Source organism: Patiria miniata, unplaced genomic scaffold (genome assembly GCF_015706575.1).
Source record: "Patiria miniata isolate m_02_andy unplaced genomic scaffold, ASM1570657v1 HiC_scaffold_1, whole genome shotgun sequence".
Classification (NCBI taxonomy): Eukaryota; Metazoa; Echinodermata; class Asteroidea; order Valvatida; family Asterinidae; genus Patiria; species Patiria miniata.
Window position 1 is genome coordinate 15,281,316 of NW_024037047.1, and position 22,564 is coordinate 15,303,879.

General features: G+C 43.1%; 1 protein-coding gene and 2 long non-coding RNA genes across 3 annotated transcripts; all 3 read left to right on the forward strand.

Moving 5' to 3' along the window:
• Positions 1-549: 549 nt before the first annotated feature.
• Positions 550-2,057, forward strand: LOC119723617. Its single transcript, XR_005270557.1, has 2 exons — positions 550-742; positions 1,961-2,057. It is a non-coding gene; the product is annotated as an uncharacterized LOC119723617 (long non-coding RNA).
• A 93-nt stretch (positions 2,058-2,150) lies between these two features.
• On the forward strand, positions 2,151-3,343 carry LOC119723609. The gene has a single exon (XM_038194352.1). The coding sequence runs from the start codon at positions 2,205-2,207 to the stop codon at positions 3,324-3,326; it is 1,122 nt and encodes a 373-aa protein (XP_038050280.1). The 5' UTR covers positions 2,151-2,204; the 3' UTR covers positions 3,327-3,343.
• Positions 3,344-7,723: 4,380 nt separating this feature from the next.
• Positions 7,724-10,196, forward strand: LOC119723623. Its single transcript, XR_005270561.1, has 2 exons — positions 7,724-7,975; positions 10,136-10,196. It is a non-coding gene; the product is annotated as an uncharacterized LOC119723623 (long non-coding RNA).
• The last annotated feature ends 12,368 nt before the right edge of the window (positions 10,197-22,564 follow it).

Sequence of the window (22,564 nt, forward strand, 5' to 3'; positions counted from 1 at the left end):
GAACGACGATTATTTCAGTGGTGTCAGGGTACTTCACTCTAACCCTTACTCACTCTGAAAACATTTTTGCTAGAATGCAACCTCAATCCTGCAAAATCCTCCAACTGCCTCCATGTTAAATTTACGTACAACCTCAATCCAGCAAAAGCATCTGTTAATTCTTGAATGTGGTCCTTGGAGGGGTGAGCACTGCCTCATATCAACAAACATCTTTATCCCTTAACAATTCGTAAAAGAGCCATTTTCCCTTGAAATTACAGTTAACTAAATTTTCACGGATTTTTCAACATATTAAGCCAGATTAGCAGTCCGTGAAAACACCCTTAAGAAAGTCCTTTGTTTGCCCATGGAGATAGACCCAGTGTAGCGTTATGTATAATCAATAATAATCCTCAGTGGCCAGGGTCATTAAAAAACGTGAAAATACCCTTACAGAATTAGTCCTATATAAGGTCCATGTAAATGTCCGTGTAACATCACTTACAGATTCTTTTCACTGAGAAATGGACTTTTAATGACAATCTAAGGGATCAGATGTTCATAGTGATAGCTCATTTACATATTTCTCCTGCGCAGCGCCCTCGCTTGACCCTTAAGGTAAAGCTCACACTTATCCTTTGTCTTGAGTGAGTCATTCCACCACTAGCTCTGTCACTGTTAACACCACACAGCTAGTGTCCTGCTTCCTTCTACACATGTACTTTAGTTAATGCCTCAAGATTTTGTGGATGACTCGACTGGGGTAAGAATTCATTTATATTGTTTTAATAGTTGTCTTATTGTTAAAGTTCCTAAGTTTCTTATTATTGAGACTTTGTGAACACTTTTTGATTAATTCTGAAGTTAGCTTGAGTATTCTTAAACTTTACTCTGATTACTGAATTGAAAGTGGATTCATTCATTGATGGTCTTTAGGAAGCCCAGATTCACTGTGTTGTTGTATTTATAATTGCATATTTAGGAAAGATCATCCTTTTGATGACTTTCTGTGTTTAGAAATATAATCTATTTCCATGGATTTGAAGGATTTAGATTTCCCTTACTTTGCCTTACATGTACATGTATATCCACTTTATTTCTTGTTCACATTTAGTTAACTTCTTGAGTACACAAAGTTCAAGAATAGATTTCCTTATTTTACTATATATTCCTCATCATCTATTTTCCACTTTTTTTATGTACGTATTCTTAGATTGATACTTTAGTGTATAAATTCATAGTTCCTTTGTCCTGTGTAGATGCCCATAGTGCAGTGTAGTATAGCCACTGTTTAGACCCTTAATCCCCTAAGTTGCTGCATATATAATGAGGTGCACACAGTTTCTTGGAAGGCACCATACCTTAGTACAGGGAGGCAGGAAGTCTGCCAAGTATGTTTATTACCCTGCAGAGATTTCTTTTGTCCAGTGTTTATTGGAGCGTGTGACCTAAGATACCAGTAGTGTCTTATTAGACTGGCACACTAGTCCTTAAGTTTATGTGATGCAGCATATATTACTCATATTTCTCTTTTTACACTTAATTAAGCATGCCATCTGCATATTTGTTTAGCATTTATTTAGTTATGTTATTTCTCCATAGTCCTTTTTGTGATATTAATTCATTTTTCCTAAGTTAGTTTCTTTATGGATCCTTAGGTTATAATGATGAGTGGACTGATTTAAGTCTATGGTTTGCTGAGTCCATAGTCATATATTTAGAGGTCATTGCACATGTGCTTTAGTTATTTCCTATTTTGTCTTTGCAAGTTAAAGCATTCACATGCCTTGTATTAATTCATTTTGGAATTTAACTTGACTTTACGGTTAGAAGCAAATTGTGTTATCGAGTTCGATTTATCTCTTTTGATTGCATTAGATTCTCTGAGGATTATTATTGTTCTTTTTATAATTTACTTTGCTGGATTGGTATTTCCTAAAGCATTGTATTTATATGGAATTTCTATTTTGTATCTTTTCAGGGTTTGTTTTGTTTGTGTGAGATGCAGTTCACCATTAAATGAACCAGACACAGTAAATGTACACCATCCTTGTCGTGTCACATTTTCCAGTGTCACATTTGGCGTCGTAGACAGGATGGTGTACTAATACTGCATCTACCCCCAGTCGAGGATGAGGCGAATCTAACGGCAGACAACTGACCCTGATGAGGCGAAACTAACGGCAGACAACTGACCCTGAGACGAGCTGCTACATCTATCAAGAATGGAGGGAATGGAGCAACTGCGGGCCGAGCTTGAGGCGATGAAGGTAGCTCTTCAGGCGGAGAAGGAGGAGCGCGAGAAGGCCACAGCAGGCGTCAGCTCCACTACCCCACCAGCGAAGCAGATATACGTAGCGGCAGGGAGACGGCTGGAACGCTTCAGGGGAAAGACGGAGAAACCGAGTGATCCATCCGTCCAAGAGTGGGTCAGTGACGTCAAAGGGCAGTTGACGGCTCGACAGATAGGAGAGGAGGATGGCGCTGCGTTCATCATCGACCATCTCGCCGGCAGAGCTAGGCAAGAAATCCTTGGCAGAGGTGACACCGTAAAGAGTCCAGAGGAAATCTACTGTGTATTGCTGAAAGTCTTTGGTGATGGTGAGACGCTTCCCCAGATCCAGCAGACGTTTTTCTCCTTCCGACAAGGCCAAGGAGAAGATCTACTGAGTTTCTCCCTCGAGCTCATGGAATTGTTTAATTCCATGGGTCGTTTGGATGTCTCCTTCAATGTGACGAGAGATAAAACACTGAAGGGAAGGCTAGCCGAGGCAGTTTATGATGAGGGTCTACGGAGAGAACTGCGGCGCATGAATATTGTTTCGCCAGAGCTGAGTTTCTTCGATGCCAGAGACCGTGCCATCGAGTGGCTTGGCACCAGCCGTGTCAAAACCCAGAAGGCAGTAGCAGTACAGGAGGTCAAGGCTGAAGATGGGGCACATGGCATGAAGGCACGTCTTGAGAGGCAGGGTGAACAACTGAAGCGGCAACAGCAGCAGATTGAGGCACTCTTACAGGCCATGCAGCGACCTGCTCGCCGTTGGAGTCAGGGTCCTAGACGTTGCTACAATTGCCAGTCCACAGGTCATCTCAAGCGAGACTGTCCCCATCCCCCGTCATCCCCGTCGTCAGGAGGAACGAGTCAGGGTACCAGGGATCCCCAGCAGTTTGTCCCCCAGCAGTCTATGGCACAGCACTTTGTCCCCAGCAGTCCGCGGCCCAACAGTTCATTCCTCAGCAGTCCCCAGTACAGCAGTTTGTCCCCCAGCAGTCCCCAGTACGGCAGTTTGTTCCCCAGCAGTCCCCAGCACAGCAGTTCATTCCCCAGAAGCCTGGCCCTCAGTTAAACTTGAACGGCCTGTCATTGAGAGCCACACGACAGGCCCACAAGAATCAACTAATAGCGGCTCAATCTACAGAAAAGCGGTAGGGCAGTGTCCAGAATCTGTCGTCCAGCTTGGTGCATCAAGGGTGCGTTGTCTACTTGACACAGGAGCGCAAGTTTCAACGATTACTGAATCTTTATTCAGAGAACACTTTCCTGAGACAGAATGAGTAGATGTGACTGCGTTCATCAGCATCTCCGGTGCTCAAGGTCTGGCCATTCCCTACCTCGGCTATGTTGAATTGCCACTAACAGTGCTGGGCCACTCTTTCATCAACATGGGTTTTCTGGTGGTCAAGGACCCTACAGGCACATCAATTGCAGAGAGGAAGAAGAGATTACCAGGAGTGATTGGGTCAAACATCTTCAGGGACATCCGAGAGAAGTTACGGCAAGATGCAAGCGGCCAAAACTACCTGGAGATGTTGAACAGACGAAGTGACGGACCTGAATGGGCTCATGTACTCACTCTCTATGAGGAAGTGCGAAGTGGCACTGTACATCAGTCAGATATTGCAGGTAAAGTCCGAACAGTGGGTTCCAAGCCCATCCTAGTCCCCGCCAACTCTCTCCTTCTGATGGAATGTTCAGTGAAACCTGCTGCAACTGATGTGACTTACGAGGCCATAATAGAACAGCTGGATGTAGATGTGACCCACATACCAAATGGGTTAGCTGTAGCTCCTAGACTAGTCTCCGTCGACAGCAGTGGTAGAATACCAGTTCAAGTTGCTAACTTTACGAATGATGACCTCTATTTACCCCCGAGAACCCCAGTAGCCACAGTGAGCAGTGCGGTCGCCGAACAGCACAGCAGAGCTTTTGAAGCAACTTGGCAGGAAATGCAGGCAGGTGAAGTTAAAAACGACTGCGCTGATGAAGCCAGGAGCCTGATGTCACGGATGAAAGTCGGTACTGGGCTAAGTGACGATCAGCAACATCAAATCCACCAACTAATTTCCAGCCATGCAAGCACATTTAGCAGAGATGAAGACGACATCGGACTCTGTGACAAAATACCTCATGCTATCAACACTACTGACGATGTTCCAGTTGAGTACCTCACCGGCGCATACCTCCTCACCTATGGGCTGAAGTTCGAGAATACCTGCAGAAATCTCTCGAAAGGGGCGTGATCAGGGAGTCGTCTAGTCCGTATGCTTCACCGATCGTACTCGTGAGGAAGCGAGATGGAAAGCTGAGGCTTTGTGTTGATTACAGGGCCCTGAATGCCAAGACTCACAGAGATGCCTATCCACTTCCCCGCCCTCGATGCACTTGGTGGAGCGAAGTTCTTTTGCAGCCTAGATCTCGCCCATGGGTTCCATCAAATTCCCGTTGCTGCAAAAGATGTTGAGAAGACAGCATTCCGAGTAGGGACTGGAGGCCTGTACGAGTTCACCCGTATGCCCTTCGGCCTCTGCAATGCGCCAGCAACATTCATGCGCTTGATGGACAAAGCATTCGGTGACAAAAACTTCCAGTCTCTCATCGTCTACTTAGATGACATCTTAGTCTTTGGTCGTACCTTCGAGGAGACGCTTGAACGACTACGGTTAGTGCTGGACCGCCTCACTGAATTTGGCTTGAAGGTTAAACCAGAGAAGTGCAATCTGTTCACGGAACAATTGAGGTACTTGGGCCATTTCATATCTGATGGAGGGATATCTCCAGATCCTGAGAAGATAAGCGCGGTGAGAGAATGGAAGAAGCCAGCCACAGAACGTGAACTCCGCGGGTTTCTTGGTCTAGCTGGGTACTACCGCCGTTTCGTACCGGGGTTTGCTAAAGTCGCGGCTCCACTCCACGCACTCTTAGGAGGAACAGGGATGAAGAAGCACAGAAAGTTCAGTCCCATCAAACCCATATCAGATGCATGGGATGAGTCTTGTGACAAGTCGTTCACTTACTTGAAGCAACTTCTGACGACTGCTCCTCTCCTAGGCTACCCCGATTTCTCTCGTCAATTCATCCTGGAGGTTGATGCTAGCTACCAAGGTCTGGGTGCAGTGTTGTCCCAACAACAAGAGCAAGGTTTGGTAGTCCTGGGTTACGCAAGTAGAGGCTTGAGAGAGAATGAAAGGAACATGCAGAACTATACACTGATAATAACCCCCTCAGCTATCTTCAGACGAACACGAAGTTGGAAGCGACAGAGACCAGATGGGCTGGAGAGTTGGAACAATTCCAGTTCACTATCAAGTATAGATCAGGAAGGAGTAACAGCAATGCCGATGCCCTCAGCAGGAAAACCACTCACAGTGAAGATCTGCAAACTGCCCACTCTGAAGAGATGTCCACTGAAGAGACCATTTCTTCATCTTATTCTTCCACTCCCATCCCCTCCACAGTTGTTTCGCAAGTAAGAGGCACCCTGGTTGAAGCTGGACTAAATGAACTCCGCATCAGACCAGATGTGACAGCACCCGCTGCGATGTCAACCCTTCCCTCCATCTCTACTGAAGACATGGCTACACTCCAACGGAACGACAAACACCTAGGCAGATTGTGGACTTACTGGGAGAGTGGACGACAACCACACATCAGTAAGCTCATGAAGGAGGACAAGCCAACGCGGAAGTTGCTGAAGTTCTGGAACCACCTGGAGGCCAGAGACAACATTCTCTACAAGAAAAGAAAAGAAGCGAGTGGCGAGATCAGTCAACTTCTACTTCCTCAAGTTCTACGAGAGCAGTTGTTAGCCGCAGTCCATGATCAGGTTGGACATCAAGGAGTAGAAAGTACCCTTGCACTCGCCCGTAGCAGATGTTTCTGGCCAGGGATGATACACGACATCGAAGAGTACTGCCGGAATTGTCAGAGGTGTATGTTAGCCAAAGCTGGGAAGAAGCTCCATCCTACCATGGGTTCCTTAATCGCCAAAAGACCCCTCGAAGTTCTCGCCATAGACTTCACCGTCCTGGAGCCTGGCACAAACAATGTGGAAAACGTGCTGGTTCTCACCGATGTCTTTACAAAGTTTACACAAGCCATACCATGCAAAGACCAAAAGGCAAGAACGGTGGCTCGATGCTTAGTGAGAGACTGGTTCGTCCGTTTTGGTGTGCCTCGCAGACTTCACAGTGACCAGGGCAGGAACTTCGAAAGCAAAGTCATCCGGGAACTCTGTGAGATGTACGGTGTCACCAAGAGCCGAACAACGCCTTACCACCCCGAAGGAAATGGGCAGTGCGAGCGTTTTAATCGGACCATGTACGATCGCTTACGCACGCTGCCCCGGACCAGAAGCGCAGATGGCCAGAACATCTCCCAGAGCTGATCTTCGCATACAACGCGACACCCCACTCCTCAACAGGTTACTCCCCCTACTATCTCTTCTTCGGCCGGGAACCGAGATTACCCGTAGACCACCTTCTTGGGTTCGGAAGAGAGGAAGACGACGATCCTGAGCTCGAGCAGTGGATTGCTGACCATCACAAACGAATGAGGTTAGCATTCGAGTTGGCTGCAGAAAAAACAGAGAAGGAGGCTCTCAGAAGACAGCAACGCCACAATGAGGCAGCGAGAGATGAGGATCTCCATGTTGGAGCAAGGGTCTTTCTCCGTAATAGAGCAATCAAGGGCAGACACAAGATCCAAGATGTCTGGGGAGACATACCCCACAAAGTCATACACAGGCCCAACCCCACAGGGCATGTATATGTGGTAGCTCCACTTGACAGAGATGGGCAAGAGAAGACGGTCAACAGACGGGACCTGCTGGATGGTCGGGCCATGGTGCAGGATGTTGCACCCATTGCAGATTGTCACCCGACAAAAGATGATGTACCTAGTTCATCAGTTCACACTGATGCAGAAGAGGAAGACGACGAACACCTTATCATAGTGACACATCCGGAGGAGGCCCCAGGGACACCAGCCATCATCAAGAGCAAAGAGCCAGAGAGAGGACCCACTGCTTTTTACAAAGCAGGGGAGCACCACCCTGAGGACCAGGCCCCTCAATCTTCTTCAAATGTGCAAGATCAAGATAGAGCACCCGCTGTTTTACACAAAGCAGGGGAGCACCACCCTGATGATCTAGCCCCGCAACCCCCATCAGAAGTGGAAGATTCTTCACCGGAACCCACTACAGAGGAGGAGGTCCCACTTGCCAAAGCGGAACAGTCGCGCCACACCAGCCGTGCTGGAGCGGGACAACACTCCAATCCCCATCACCTCCCGAAGTCCGTCATCCAGTCGGAGACTCCAGCAATACCTGTCCCTGCACCTGCAATAGACCCACGTGTACTGGCGGACATCAGCCGAACGCAGCTGCTATTAGCGCAGATGTTGGCCGGAGTCCAGCCAAGATGATTTTTTTTGTAAATAGTTAATTGTACTTTGTTACCTTGTATTAATCTTGTATCGGTTTAGGTTGTCCGGACGCCAACCTTAGAGCAGGGGAGTATGTGACAGCTCATTTACATATTTCTCCTGCGCAGCGCCCTCGCTTGACCCTTAAGGTAAAGCTCACACTTATCCTTTGTCTTGAGTGAGTCATTCCACCACTAGCTCTGTCACTGTTAACACCACACAGCTAGTGTCCTGCTTCCTTCTACACATGTACTTTAATTAATGCCTCAAGATTTTGTGGATGACTCGACTGGGGTAAGAATTCATTAGCTGTTTCGGTGACACACCGAAACAGCTGTTGTTTTCGTTAAGATTTTGTTTTTCTTTTTTTTTCTTTTTTTTCAGACTTTTTCTCCATAGGTTTAACACACGTTTCTTCAGCCAGTCCACTTTGCCACTTTTTAAATCCGATCGATTTCAGACTTGGTACATACTTAGACCACCACCCACAGATGGTCCTAGAGGAAATTTGTGACCGTGACGTCATCAGGTGTCGGGTTACGTCACATTATAGATGCATTTTTCCCCATATGTTTTGTACACGTTTTAAAAGACTCCACTTTGGCCTCTTCGTCAATCCGATCGACCTCAGACTTGATACATACTTAGACCACCACCCACAGATGGTTGTAGAAGAAATTCGTGACCGTGACATCCTCAGGTGTCAGGTTACGTCACATTTAAGATGCATTTTCCCCATAGGGTTTGTACACGTTTTCATAAAACACTCCACTTTGGCACTTTCATAAATTCGATGGACTTTACACTTGGCACACACTTAGACCATCACCCACAGATGGTCCTAGAACAAATTTGTGATCGTGACGTCATCAGGTGTTGGTTTACGTCACATTAAAGATGCATTTTTCCCCGTAGGGTTTGTACACGTTTTAAAACATTCTACTTTGGCACTTTGGTAAATCCGATCGACATTAGACTTGACACACTTAGACTACCACCCACAGATGGTCCTAGAAAAAAATCGTGATCGTGACATCATCAGGTGTAAGGTTACTTCACATTAAAGATGCATTTTCCCCATAGGTTTTGTACACGTTTTTCTTCAAACCATGTACTTTGGCACTGTATGTCTGATTGACTTTTCACTTGGCAGATGACATTCGAAGTGACTTCATCAAGTGTTCATCACGTGCACAGAGTATTTCAAATATCCGAAACAGCTTGTGTTTGTCCACAAACACATTTCTACTTTATATTGTTTTAATAGTTGTCTTTTTGTTAAAGTTCCTAAGTTTCTTATTATTGAGACTTTTTGAACACTTTTTGATTAATTCTGAAGTTAGCTTGAGTATTCTTAAACTTTACTCTGATTACTGAATTGAAAGTGGATTCATTCATTGATGGTCTTTAGGAAGCCCAGATTCACTGTGTTGTTGTATTTATAATTGCATATTTAGGAAAGATCATCCTTTTGATGACTTTCTGTGTTTAGAGATATAAATATTTCCATGGATTTGAAGGATTTAGATTTCCCTTACTTTGCCTTACATGTACATGTATATCCACTTTATTTCTTGTTCACATTTAGTTAACTTCTTGAGTACACAAAGTTCAAGAATAGATTTCCTTATTTTACTATATATTCCTCATCATCTATTTTCCACTTTTTTATGTACGTATTCTTAGATTTATACTTTAGTGTATAAATTCATAGTTCCTTTGTCCTGTGTAGATGCCCATAGTGCAGTGTAGTATAGCCACTGTTTAGACCCTTAATCCCCTAAGTTGCTGCATATATAATGAGGTGCACACAGTTTCTTGGAAGGCACTATACCTTAGTACAGGGAGGCAGGAAGTCTGCCAAGTATGTTTATTACCCTGCAGAGATTTCTTTTGTCCAGTGTTTATTGGAGCGTGTGAACTAAGATACCAGTAGTGTCTTATTAGACTGGCACACTAGTCCTTAAGTTTATGTGATGCAGCATATATTACTCATATTTCTCTTTTTACATTTAATTAAGCATGCCATCTGCATATTTGTTTAGCATTTATTTAGTTATGTTATTTCTCCATAGTCCTTTTTGTGATATTAATTCATTTTTCCTAAGTTAGTTTCTTTATGGATCCTTAGGTTATAATGATGAGTGGACTGATTTAAGTCTATGGTTTGCTGAGTCCATAGTCATATATTTAGAGGTCATTGCACATGTGCTTTAGTTATTTCCTATTTTGTCTTTGCAAGTTAAAGCATTCACATGCCTTGTATTAATTCATTTTGGAATTTAACTTGACTTTACGGTTAGAAGCAAATTGTGTTATCGAGTTCGATTTATCTCTTTTGATTGCATTAGATTCTCTGAGGATTATTATTGTTCTTTTTATAATTTACTTTGCTGGATTGGTATTTCCTAAAGCATTGTATTTATATGGAATTTCTATTTTGTATCTTTTCAGGGTTTGTTTTGTTTGTGTAAGATGCAGTTCACCATTAAATGAACCAGACACAGTAAATGTACACCATCCTTGTCGTGTCACATTTTCCAGTGTCACAATAGTATCAGGGGGTACTTCTTGTCGACAAAAGTCGTCCATGGTAAGGAAAGGGTTAACAAAATTCCGCCCCCCCCCATGACCTCGGCCATCGAGTGACGAAAAATTATGAAACTCGGTACATGCATAGAACAACTTAACATGAACAAACCCAATAAATTTCATAACTATAGGTCAAAGGGTTTTGGAATTACGGCTAATTAATTATTCATAAGCACGTATGGTAATTCAAATGTATACACTACGTATATGGGGAATTTCAGTTTTGACGGAGGGTAGCGCCGAAAATATTTCGCTGCGCGGCAACCTGTGGTTCGAATTTTATGTTTTTGGTATCAAAAGATGTGCAAGACTCGAGGCTAAAAAGTCAGGACAGCTCAGGCTGCGAAATAAATAACTTTTTTAAGAGTATCGCGGAAAAAGTAGAAAGGGCGAAAATCCACCCCCTTTTAGGGCCAAAATATGACCAACCCTTTAGTGCCTGGCATCTAAATATGAAATGTTGTAAAGTGTCCTCTGCAGTACCGCACTCACACAGGGTGTTTGTCGGTTGAGGAAAATCCCCACTTCTTCATGGTGCTTTTGGTGCGAGCCACTCCAGAGAGGAGGTGATTTAAGCACCTCCAGGTCTTAATTCCATCCTAATGCCACCGCCACAATCCACAACACAGCCCAAGCCACGCGTAATTATCGGGGATTTAATAGCCACAGCAGCATCATTGGCTATCATTCCATCACAGACGTCGGCGCTTTTAAATCGCTGGCCGAAGCAAGTCAACTGAGCCTTATTCACAAATGACAATGCGAAACTGTCGAAGTTTTTCCACAGTGGAGGCTGGAGATAAAGTTTCAACCCTGCTCCAGCCCTTGTGAGCCAAAACATCGCCTCACTTAGCAACAAGATGGTCCTTGACCCCATTCCAGAGACCTGACATCGCCCTATTGGAATCAAAGTGACTGCTGCTGTCTCTTCGCAATAATTCCATTCCACCACTGTTTCAACTTAGTAAGGCCAACTGTGAAGGCTTCACCAATGAGCTCAAACACCATCTAGCTGACATTGATCCAACCCCTGATAACTATGACACCGGTTTGTTGATGTGGTGGTGCAAGAACATCCCTACGGGCTGCCGCACTGATTACAACCCAGGCTTAGCGTCCCGTAGTTGCTGAACTTTACAGGAAATAGAAACGCATGTATGAAAACGACTTTCTTGCTGTCGATTCCATCTCATCTGGGGAGGAATTAATAACAGCCATATCAGAACAGCTTCAAAGCTTGTGGCAAACCCTTGTGGTAACAACCAATATGGCCAAGAAGCCAATATGGCCTCCAAGCCTGGAGTATAATATAAAAAAAGCTCAGCCAAGTGAATAGCATTGTAACATCACCGCCAACCAAATAACCCACAACAACTGCTATTTAAATGGTAAAGTGCCACGTTCTCCTAATAAGCGACCGAAACACAAGCTCCGCCAGAAACACCCCGCCATCGACCTAATTGGCTTCATCAAATCCTTCTCTGCTAATGAACTTGCGACTGGCATAAATAAAGAACAGGAAATCAACCAAACTGGATAACATTTTCACCAAAGAACTGAAACATCTTGGACCAAACGCCTCAAATTGGTTACTCCAGCTCATCAACACCTGCCTCGCCACACAAACAATACCTAAAGTGTGGCAAAAGTCGAAGGTCATCGCCCTCCTAAAACCAGGGGTGTGAGTGACCACTGATAAAAAATAGCTGAAAACAGCTAAAAAAAGGTGTAAAAAAGCTGAACTTTGGTATTCTCCTATACTTTTGTACACAGCAAGCGAGGGCAAAAAGCTGAAATCCAAAACAACAAAGCTGAAATCAGCTTTAAAGCGGACATTTCACACCCCTGTAAAACCCGGGAAAGACCCAATGCATGTCAAAACTTATCGTCCCAAATCCCTTCTAAGTCACACATTCAAGTTGCTGGAATATATCCTCCTCAACCTTCTTGCCTCTTCATTGAGAAACAACTGATACAGGAACAGGCAGGCAGGCTTCCGTCCCGGTAAATCGACAACGGGACAGCTTCTAAACCTCACTCAGTACATTAAGGATTGCTTACATCAGAAAAAAATAGATCACCGGCGCTGTCTTTGTTGATCTTACAGCTGCTTTTGACAGTGTTAACCGTTGCTGACTCCTTCAGAAGATCATGGACATGACGGCAGACCTGACCCTTACCCAGTTTATTGGTGTCTACTGAAGAACCATCGTTTCTTTGTAGTATTCAATGGCAGAGTAGAGTACGTCTTCAAAGGAACGGTCCCCCAAGGGAAGACGTTGACCGATGCTCTTGACCAGTCACAGCAGTGCTACACCGTGAGTCACCTGAAAGCGATCAACCCTGCTATTAAGTAAGACCCCAGTGTGTGCCTCCTGGGTTGACCAGGGTGGTGTCGTCTCCCCCCACTACATGAAATGCCAAAAAAAAAAACTTTGACCCATAGTCATGAAATTTCGTGGGTTTGTTCATGTTATGTTGTTCTATGCATGTACCGAGTTTCATAATTTTTCGTCACTCGATGGCCGAGGTCATGGGGGGGGGCGGAATCTGCGTGAGATGGTCAAAACAACCCGGCCCTTTTCGGGCAAAAGTGACATTTTCCCATGTTTTCTTCAGCAAAACCCATAAATACATTAATAATAACATTTATTATAATGGAGAAACACTCAACCAATTATAATATGTGCTCACTTGCCTCGAAAATCTTTGCAAACCCTTCCGAAAGGCAAATTTTAGGTGAAAATGACCCATGAACTTTGACCTCAGGTCAAGGTCACTAAAGGTCAATGGAAAATGGCCTGCAGGATGACAGTACTATATTTGCTAGCAGAGCATCCATGTGGGGGGGGGGGGGTCGTGTGGGAAACAGTATGAAAGTTTTGACACGAATTGAATCCATCCGTGTACTCTGTGCGATTATACAAAATTTATTAAAAAAGCCTTTTTATTGAAGAAATTAAGATCAGTGTCAGTACGTGAAACCAAAACGGACGGGGTGCGCTTCGAAAGTGCCTTACTGTGGAGGATGTCAGTTCGTGAAACCCAAGATAACCCAGTTCTGTAAATTCGCGTGCGTGCAGTGCACTCACGCGCACAAGAGAGTCAGTTCGTCACGGTGTCGATGACGAGCTGATCCAATGACTGATACGCAAACGAACAAATTCATGCACAAACAGCCGGTGTAAATGTTGTTTTATCCTCGTCCAGTATATTTAAATTATTTAACTGTTGCGCAGCTACGCCAAATTACGTGAAACGGCGATCGTAAGTTTATTGCGCAGCTGCGTAATACATTTGTTGCGTAAGTCTTACGCATGGTGCAAGCTGCGCACTTTTTTGTGAAAAAAATATGTAGCGCCACAAATAATAATGACTGGAAAGCCATTGTCATTTGTTACTTTTAGAGGGAAAAAAAATACTGAAATTGCTCAATCCGTTCAAAGTTTATCACTATTTATACACAATGACCCTAAACCCTCTTTTGTCCAAAAATGCAATTTCAAGAATCGTCGTCAGAATTGTCTTCAAACTTCACCAGCGACAAAACCTCAGTTTAAAAGTTAAAAATATTCAATAAAGTCCCTTTGAAGGACTGTCTTTAAAAAAGAAAGTGGATTTTATGAATCATACAGTTTGTCGAACCACGGTTGTTAATAAAGATATTGTGTACTACAGTTGTTGACAGTTGTTGGAACTAGAATTCTGTGTCATTTTCTTCGTTGTTCAAAACAGTCAGGATACACAATAAACTCTTTTTTTTATTTGACGAAACAGGTTTTAGGGTCATTGCCTTTAAATGGTTATATTCTTTGAACGGAGTGAGCAATTTTAGGATTTTTTGTCATCTGAAAGTAGTTTATGAAATCGGCTTTCCAGCCATTATTATGTTTGGTGCTACGTATTTTTTAAATATGAAATACATTTCAGGGGGTTGAGTTCAGCTTTTTTGACTCACCCTGAAAATGTATTGTTCCCTTTAAGCATCCTTTGGTGATTAAGGGCTATATAAATCTAGTTATTATTATTTTAATTATTACAACGCTAAAGGATCTTTGCTGAACCGACTTTCAGGTCAGCTTTACCATTAACCAGCACTGAGGTTTCGGCATCGATGACGGCGAGTTTTTTCACTGACATGAAGTTTAGAATATCTCCTTCTGTTATTATTAAACATTTCAACCATACTGAGCATATTTTCTGAGAAACACAACGCTCAAAAGGCCATTTTTTTTGGGGGGGGGGGCGAATACATTTCACTGCTCTGTTAAAGCGTCTACGTACGTAATCGGATTAACTTTGCTTATCAACTGAAGGACCACGCTTCGGCTTCACAACCACATGGCTGTTGTATAGGGCTTGTACGTCGCGCTAACTGGGGTTGCCGATTGTTCCGCGGTGTTGCTCTGGCCCTGCACGCCGCGCCCTGTCTACACGATCACACACCGTGTCCCAATACCGCACCGGCTGCAGCTAGCCAAGGGCACAGTGCGGCGGCAGGGATTCCACCGGCAACCCGAGGCAGAATTGAACGCAAAGCAAACATTCTAGGCAATTGGAACACGGCAATACTATCAGTCGCAGGGGCAGTGGCCGCGGGTGGCATGATGTAACCAATAATTCCATGTCCATACCGGGCAGCCCATGAACGTGAAGGGTTTGCTTCCATACGCAAACGGAATTGCTCATCGTAATCGCGCTAGCCTTGGCCAGGGAAGTGTACGGCCGCGATGCGAACTGTTTCAGCATATTTCAGTAATTCTAGGAAACGGCCTTATTTGATGACGGTTGAGTAAATTGCCATGAACACATGGAACACACTCAACCATTTATCAGTGTAATCGAGTATATGCGTACGTGTGACGTGAGCAGTCGCCGGCCGATAAACTACCATGCCCTGCTCGACTGCCATGGTCAACTCTGAGCCGCTATCTGTGGAAGCACCCTAGTCTCGATATAATGATGCCAAATCGACATATTGCCAGTTCCAATTTTGGTTCTTTAATGGATTGGGGGACATGTACATCGATGGGGGCATCATTCCCGAGAGACTGTAAAGGCATGGGTCTACAAGGCATGGGTCTACTCATGGGTGAATAGACTGAGAAAGGCAACATGCCACCGGCCGTACCGACTGCATTTAGGCCGTTCACTAAATTACTGTTACCGATTGGGGGACTTGCATTGGAGGAGCAATTGCACCATTAACCCCACTAGAATTAACGGTTCACTCTTTAAAAAAAGAAGTCAATAAGGGAATAAATATGTGCTTGGGAGGTGTTAAACACTTTGTTTAAGACTGGTTGGAGTCTGGAATGCTGATAATTACCCTAGAAGAAGCCGAGGGTAATTATCAGCATATATAATTGCTCTGTCGACATGTCTACATAATGTATTAACCGTTTCCCTCACACGACCCAAAACATGCATTTTCTGCTAACAAATAGTGCTGTCATCATGCAGGCCTAGAGACTGACCGTGTTTGAATGTTACAATGTCATGTATATTTTGTACACGTACGATACACACATTGTGACTTTGCAATTCAATCATCGACCTATTTTTCAGCATTTTATCCAATGCTTCAAGCACCTCAATTATACTGTCCACGTTTTCTCAATGACGTATTTTATGCATCAATGCATCCTCAAACGTAAATAATTACTTCTAAATCAAAGAATCGGCGATTCCAATCCCATCTCGCAGCACGTTCGTCAGTCCACCTACCGCCATCTTGAATGTTACTGTCGATTTCGAAAACGTTCTTTCGGCAACACTAGGCAATATTTACCCATCTGAGAGCACAATATATGCCTGTTTTGTTGTACGTTGCAAGATTATTATTATTATTATTAATCATATCTGGTAATGAAACCAAAGGCGCCCTAGGTTCTGTAGCTCGCAAGCCTGAAGAAACCTGTGGAGAGAAGACAATGAGAAGAAGTTACAGTTTTAGAGGTGGGAGGAAAAGCCCAGAAGAATATTCTGGGGAAAACCCACGGAATCAGCAGGGACTGAAAACCCAATCCCCATATTGGCCCAGGCGGGATTCGAACCCGGGTCACAGCGGTGGAAGGCGAGCAAAGTACCACTACGCCAACCTGACTCAACTTGATTGACCAAGCAATAAGGTAAATATGCTTTCTCACACTACGTTATTTAATTTAAATATTTTCGGTTGCACAATCAATTTAAAGGGTCAAATTTCTCTTTTGAAGGTTACTTGCAAATCGTCACTTAACCTGTAATTGGGTAAAAATTTACTCAACTTTTGTACGTAAGACATTCACTCAGCAATGACATTTCTTTTTAGAATGTATTCAAACCCGGGTCAACGACAAAACTAGTACCGTTGTTCGCCGGTGCCGTTGGGAAGGACGGAGTCCCTGGCGCTGGAGGTGCACTCACCGCACGCTGCTGAACCTCCGCACTCTGACCGCTCACCAGCAGGCCCGAAACGGTGGACGATGCGTAGTTGGTCGGTGGCAGTGCATGACGTTGATAGCCGCGGTGCTCTCCTCGGTACCTGGGGGCGCGACCGACACTATCCTGGGGCGTCCCGGTCTGCGGCGTTGATCCGTAACATAATTAAGGAGGGGACGACTGCCGGGTACTGATGCCTCTGGCGTGGCATCTTGGGGTAGACAGGTAGAACTCACAACCAGCAAAAAGGACAGGCAATTCCTCAGCCTGATGTACCGCAGAACCGTGCTAACGTTGCAATAAATGTTCCTGAAATATTCGTAGAACCCGAAATCTCAGCACTACCTGGAGAATTGTTTTATCCGTACCCAAGTTCCAATGGAAAATTGCATTCGAAAACCAATTTTGTTTTTGCAGGAAAGTTTTTATTTTCGTGTTGCGGCTGAGAAGATCTATACCGAAGTGAGTTTTAGCGCCCATTGTAGGGCGTGTAAGAGGCCGACATTATCAGGGCTTCAAAAATATATTGCTCCCCAGACGGCTTTTGGTAGTGGTCCGCCTGTAAAGTCCGACGGCCCTATAGGTCCGACGCCTCATAAGTCCGACGCCCCATAAGTCCGCAACGCCTTAAAAGTCCGCAACATCGTTTGCAGGTTGTTGGAATTATGAGGTGTCGGACTCATGAGGCGTCAGAGCTATGAGATCGAATCCCTAAGTCCAATGCCTCATAAATCCAACGCCTCGATCATAATTCAGAAATTTCGGACTTGTGAAGCGTCAGACTTATTAGCCGTCGGACTTATACGATACGACCCCTTTTGGTATGTAATGTAGGGTCCGGAAGAAGTCCTCCTTTCTGACAAGGAGAGAATTCTGGATTGTATCTCGTACGGATAAAATAATTTGTATTTGTACATGTGTGTAGTCATTTGTAGTATATGCAGGGCCCCAATGAGAACGAACTTTAAACTGTTTTGGTATACCCTTGGTAAAGAAATGTAATACATAAAACAACTAATTAAATAAAGTGCATGGTCCAGAGATTATTCATGCCAATTTTTGCGTTTCACAAAAAAAGATGCGTTTTTACAGTGAAAGTAAAAACCATTGGGCTTCACCTTTTTAAGGTTCTGTTTTGCATGGTAGAATTTGCCTGGGTCAAACTTATTGCATGTAAACAATGGGCGATACAAAATACGGCATGAAAAAATCGGAAACAGTACATTTGCTGATACTTCATATTTAACCCCTGCTATATTTCAAGCATTTAACATCTTAACTTATCTTATTTTCATGGATTTGCTTTGGTATCACTAGTTCTTTTTCCTTATTTACTTTTTATATTTTACCCCTGCGATGTTTCAGACATTTAACATTTTTATTTTTTTCTTATTTTTATGGATTTGCTTTGGTATCACTGGGTTTTTTTTGCTTATTTGCGGGCAGAAAATATACTGACATATTAATATTTATGCAAACTCTGTATTCAAATGGCCACAAAAATGCTTAAGCTGTGTATTCCATCGACTGCAATATATACTCATTGTAAACTTGATCGATATATGTATTCCCAAATGCTTCATATGAAATGGAAAAATGATTATCGCAAAACATGAACTTGATGCAGAGGTATTCATTAAAAAAATACACCAAACTGCATACTATGCTGTGTACATGGGCGTCGCAAGGATTTTTTTCTAGAGGAGGTCAACATGTTTTTTTTTGCCAAAAAATTCTTGTATTTCTCAACAGATTTTCGATTTATCAGTTTTAGAGGGGGGCAGGGAAATTTTGCCCCCCCAACTCATTAAATTAACACCACTTTGTCTTCGCGGTTTTTTTTTTTGCTTTTCCAGGGGGACCAAAAGCCCCACTCCTTGCCCCCCCTCCCCCCGCGCCGCCCATGGCTGTGTAGGTTACAAAATACAATAAAAATCAGGCCTACAAATAACAGTTCACCTACTTGTTGTTATACCAACTTTTAGTAATTTTACCATGAAATCAATTGTTTTATTTCGGATGTTACAATACATGTTAACAAACTGAACAGGTCCATCAAAATAGTAAGATAAAGGTACACATCTTGTGGATACATTGGTAAAAGTATGTTAAATTTACTTGACATTGTACACAGCTTAACTCGGCATTTCCTTAATGACAATCGCTAGCATTAAAAAAAATCAAAAGTTTTTGAAATACTGACTCATCTTGTTTGAGACAAGTGAGGCAACGCTGGGATAAACGGAATAGTACAGTGGTGACTAGTAGCTGGAAAGGGAGGCTCACTGATCGATACCTATAATTCAACAGCCATCAAGCCTACATGATCGACAATGTGAATCACTGTCCCTACGTAGATACAAAAGACGACTGCTGGTCCTATACACAAAGCTTCATCTGGTCACCTGTCCAATTCAGTGTATACAAGCCAAGAAAGACTGTTTTAAGTTTTCTTTCTTGCCAGGAACTGTGGTGGACTGGTATGATTTACCTTACAGCATCATAGCAACATACTAGAACCATCACCTTTCAAGATTGAACTTCCAGAGCACTTAAGAGAGTAAACATAATATTTTGCGCACTCACAACCCTGTCCGCGATTACTCCCAACTGTCGCAGAGCAACGCAGGAAGTGTTGGACAGTACTTCATCATATTCAGATACAGATTCAGAACCCATATCGCTCTATAAATAGGTTGCTTAAGTGGGTTCTTTTGTTCACTTACGGGGTAGGGCTTGGCTAGATTCCAGGGTTGGGTAAAGTTACAATTGTATGCATATTTTGTTCAGAATATTATGCTGGGAATAAGTTGATGTGTTTTGAGTAGCAGGGCGGCTGGCTGGCTTTTGTGTGTGAAAAACGGAGTTTTTGGAGTTTAAAATCCATTGAGTGTTGTGTCCTTTTTTTGTGCTGGATGTGACCTGATGTGACTAGGCAAAAGGGCGTAGCTATACACGATACACCATTTGCCGTGTCATAGGCAGTATGTTATACGCATTGTAGTGCAATAATAGTGAATTTGGATATGCTTTCTCAAGTTACATCCTTTTGCCAAAATAATCCTTTAATTATGTTTCTGATACTTAATGGTAAAAATGGTGCACCTGGTTTCAAATTGCCTCTCAGTAAAGACAAGAAACTGACTAATGTGTAATTTACAACATTATTCACAACCTATGGTAGAAAATTGATTTAATTTCTGATAAAATAAGGAGAAAAAATGCGGTTGCTTTCAAGATACACCCTACAGGGCTGCTCCAGCTGTTTTCGTTTGCCGGAATGTTTTTCTGATCCACCACCTTAATAAGATTTATAGTTATTTGGTGGTTTTGACTGTATTCAATTGTATTTATTCAGTGGATGTACACATGAATGCATGCAGACAGTGTATCTTATAAAAACTGTGGTATGTATGTAATTTAGTATAGATACATATTGTGTCTACTTTGAAGTGCAGCATGAGCTGATGTACCATTGATGCTCTGGTTTGTCATTTTTCCCACAGGGGGCAGTCCAACTCACTGGTTCCTCCCCTGTCAGTATACCACAACAAGCTCTAGACACCTACATGTAAAATAAATGAAGGTCTATACTGTACTGTTACGGTGTTCTGTACTTGGCCTATTTTTTTTAAAAACATTTATGGCCTCTGGGTTAGTCCCACTAATGATATGGCAAACGGAGTAAATCAAAATGTGCTAACTTAAGTGACTGTTACCATGGTACAATCACAGTAAAGCACAATACAGGCTCACATCATAGTTATTCATAGTAAATGTTTGTGAGTATTACTGCTTTGAATTTCTGAGCAATACAGGGTGACCCAAAAAACGCAACCCTAAAACATATGTGCCTTTAAAAAAAGTCAAGTCTTTCGAGTCGAGTCACTACAAGTCTGCTAGATACCGGCCTGTGTCCCAAAATGATATAGACTCAAGTTTCCACCCATAACTCAAGTTAGAACTCTTCGATTCTGAAAATTCTTGCCATCTTATGAAGCTGTTTTTGTTATAAAGATTTTTTTCTGGAGCCAATTATATATGCATGGAGGAAGGAATAGACGAACGATACATGTTGAATGAAGTGGTCTCCATTCAAATGTTTTGGGGTGATTTTTTAGGAGGATGTCGTGGTCCAAGAGCCAGGGATCATTTATTTTTTGAAATGTCCAAGTGCTTAGTGGCTATTTTTGGAAAGTTACATCTTGGGGAATTGGAATTGGCTAGTATTATGGTTACCTGGCGATGGACCTGGATACCAGGAGCAGATAAGTGACGTCACAAAAGCAGTGATTATACTGAAATGGATCGGGTCTGAAATGGATTGTGTACGCAGAACGTACGTATTACTGACCCAGCGGCTGTTGTATGGCCATGTTTATATTTTATTACCTTTTTAAATGATTTCATATCAATAAACGAGCATTTACAGATGTCTGAGTACCATGAACAGCTTATTCGAACATCTGATCGCGCTAATGCAGGTGTTTGTTTAGCAACATCATCATCCTTAGCAACGAACCTTTACAGACTGAATAACATACTTAAATCTACAATACGAATCTACAGTAGAAATAACCACGTGTTAATTTTGGAAGGTTATACATTATAGTATAATCAGATTGGCTAGTCTTAATGTTGTCTTGATACCTGAAGCAATACCTGACCGTCACACAAGAAAATGAAAAATATGGCTGATGCGCGGCACTGAGAAAACAAATGAGTTCACATAAATAAATAACTTCAAGAAGAGATCTCTGAGCAATTGTAATGAATATCTCACCTCCAGGACCACATAATCATTATAATTAAATGTTTGCTGCCTAGCATTAGCAACCGCATCATCCTTAGCAACAACCTTCACAACCTGATAAACTTACTTGAAATGAATCTACAAAAGAATGGCAAAATGTTTAATGGATATTTTGTTAGAAAGTGTACACCTATGGGAATTCGAATTGGCTCGTCTTATGGTTACCTGGCGGTGGTTCTGGATACGAAACAACTTGTGGTACGCTTTGATACAAACAAGGGCAGATCCAGAAACATCTCCTTTTTTTTGTCGGGAGGCCAAAAAAATTGGTAAAAAAAATTGGTCACCCCAACAGGGGGTACAAAATTACGAAATGGAGTTTGGAAATGGAATTTTGTTTTTGATTGTAGGTGTTCAGTGGTGTGATCTGAGACAATTTTCTGACCACTTTAACCAAATTTATTTTTAGGAAAAAATAGTGGCCGTGTACACAGTGCCTGCCGTCACTTAAAAACATAAACAAAAACCTGGGGAATGACCCCTGTTGCGCCCCCCCCCCGATCCGCCCTTGTAAGCAGACTGAGGCCACCTTGAGCTCAGTTTATTAATTCGCTCCATTAATAACCCACATGGAATGCATTTATCAGGATGTTTCACAAGTATCCCGTTTCTGGTATGCGCACGTCGCCGTAGCCATGCGCGTCGGCAAAATTAAAATGTTTTTTTTTTATTAATGCAAGATGACGTCTCATAAACCGCCAACTGACTCACTGGTTTTTAGTCGGGTACCATTTGCCGACGGTGTTGTCATATTGTAATTGTGCGTCTGGCAGCCAGACTGAGGGAGCGATGGTCATGTATCTGGAATATGTAAACGATTTTTATTTAGCGCAATATGTAAGGGAGAAGACTCAGCCTGGCAGCTTATGCACGATGTCGATGTCGCTGTAGTGTATGGCCCGACGTTACCGTTTTTCTCTGATTTTTATCTTGACAATCCAAATTTCCCGAAAAATGTTCGTGTCGGTCGAGGTTGTCAGTGGGTGCAGAATTCCCAAGCCTTGTGGCCTTATTGAGGTCACCTCGAGCTCCGTCCTGAAGGATATTTTCGTGGA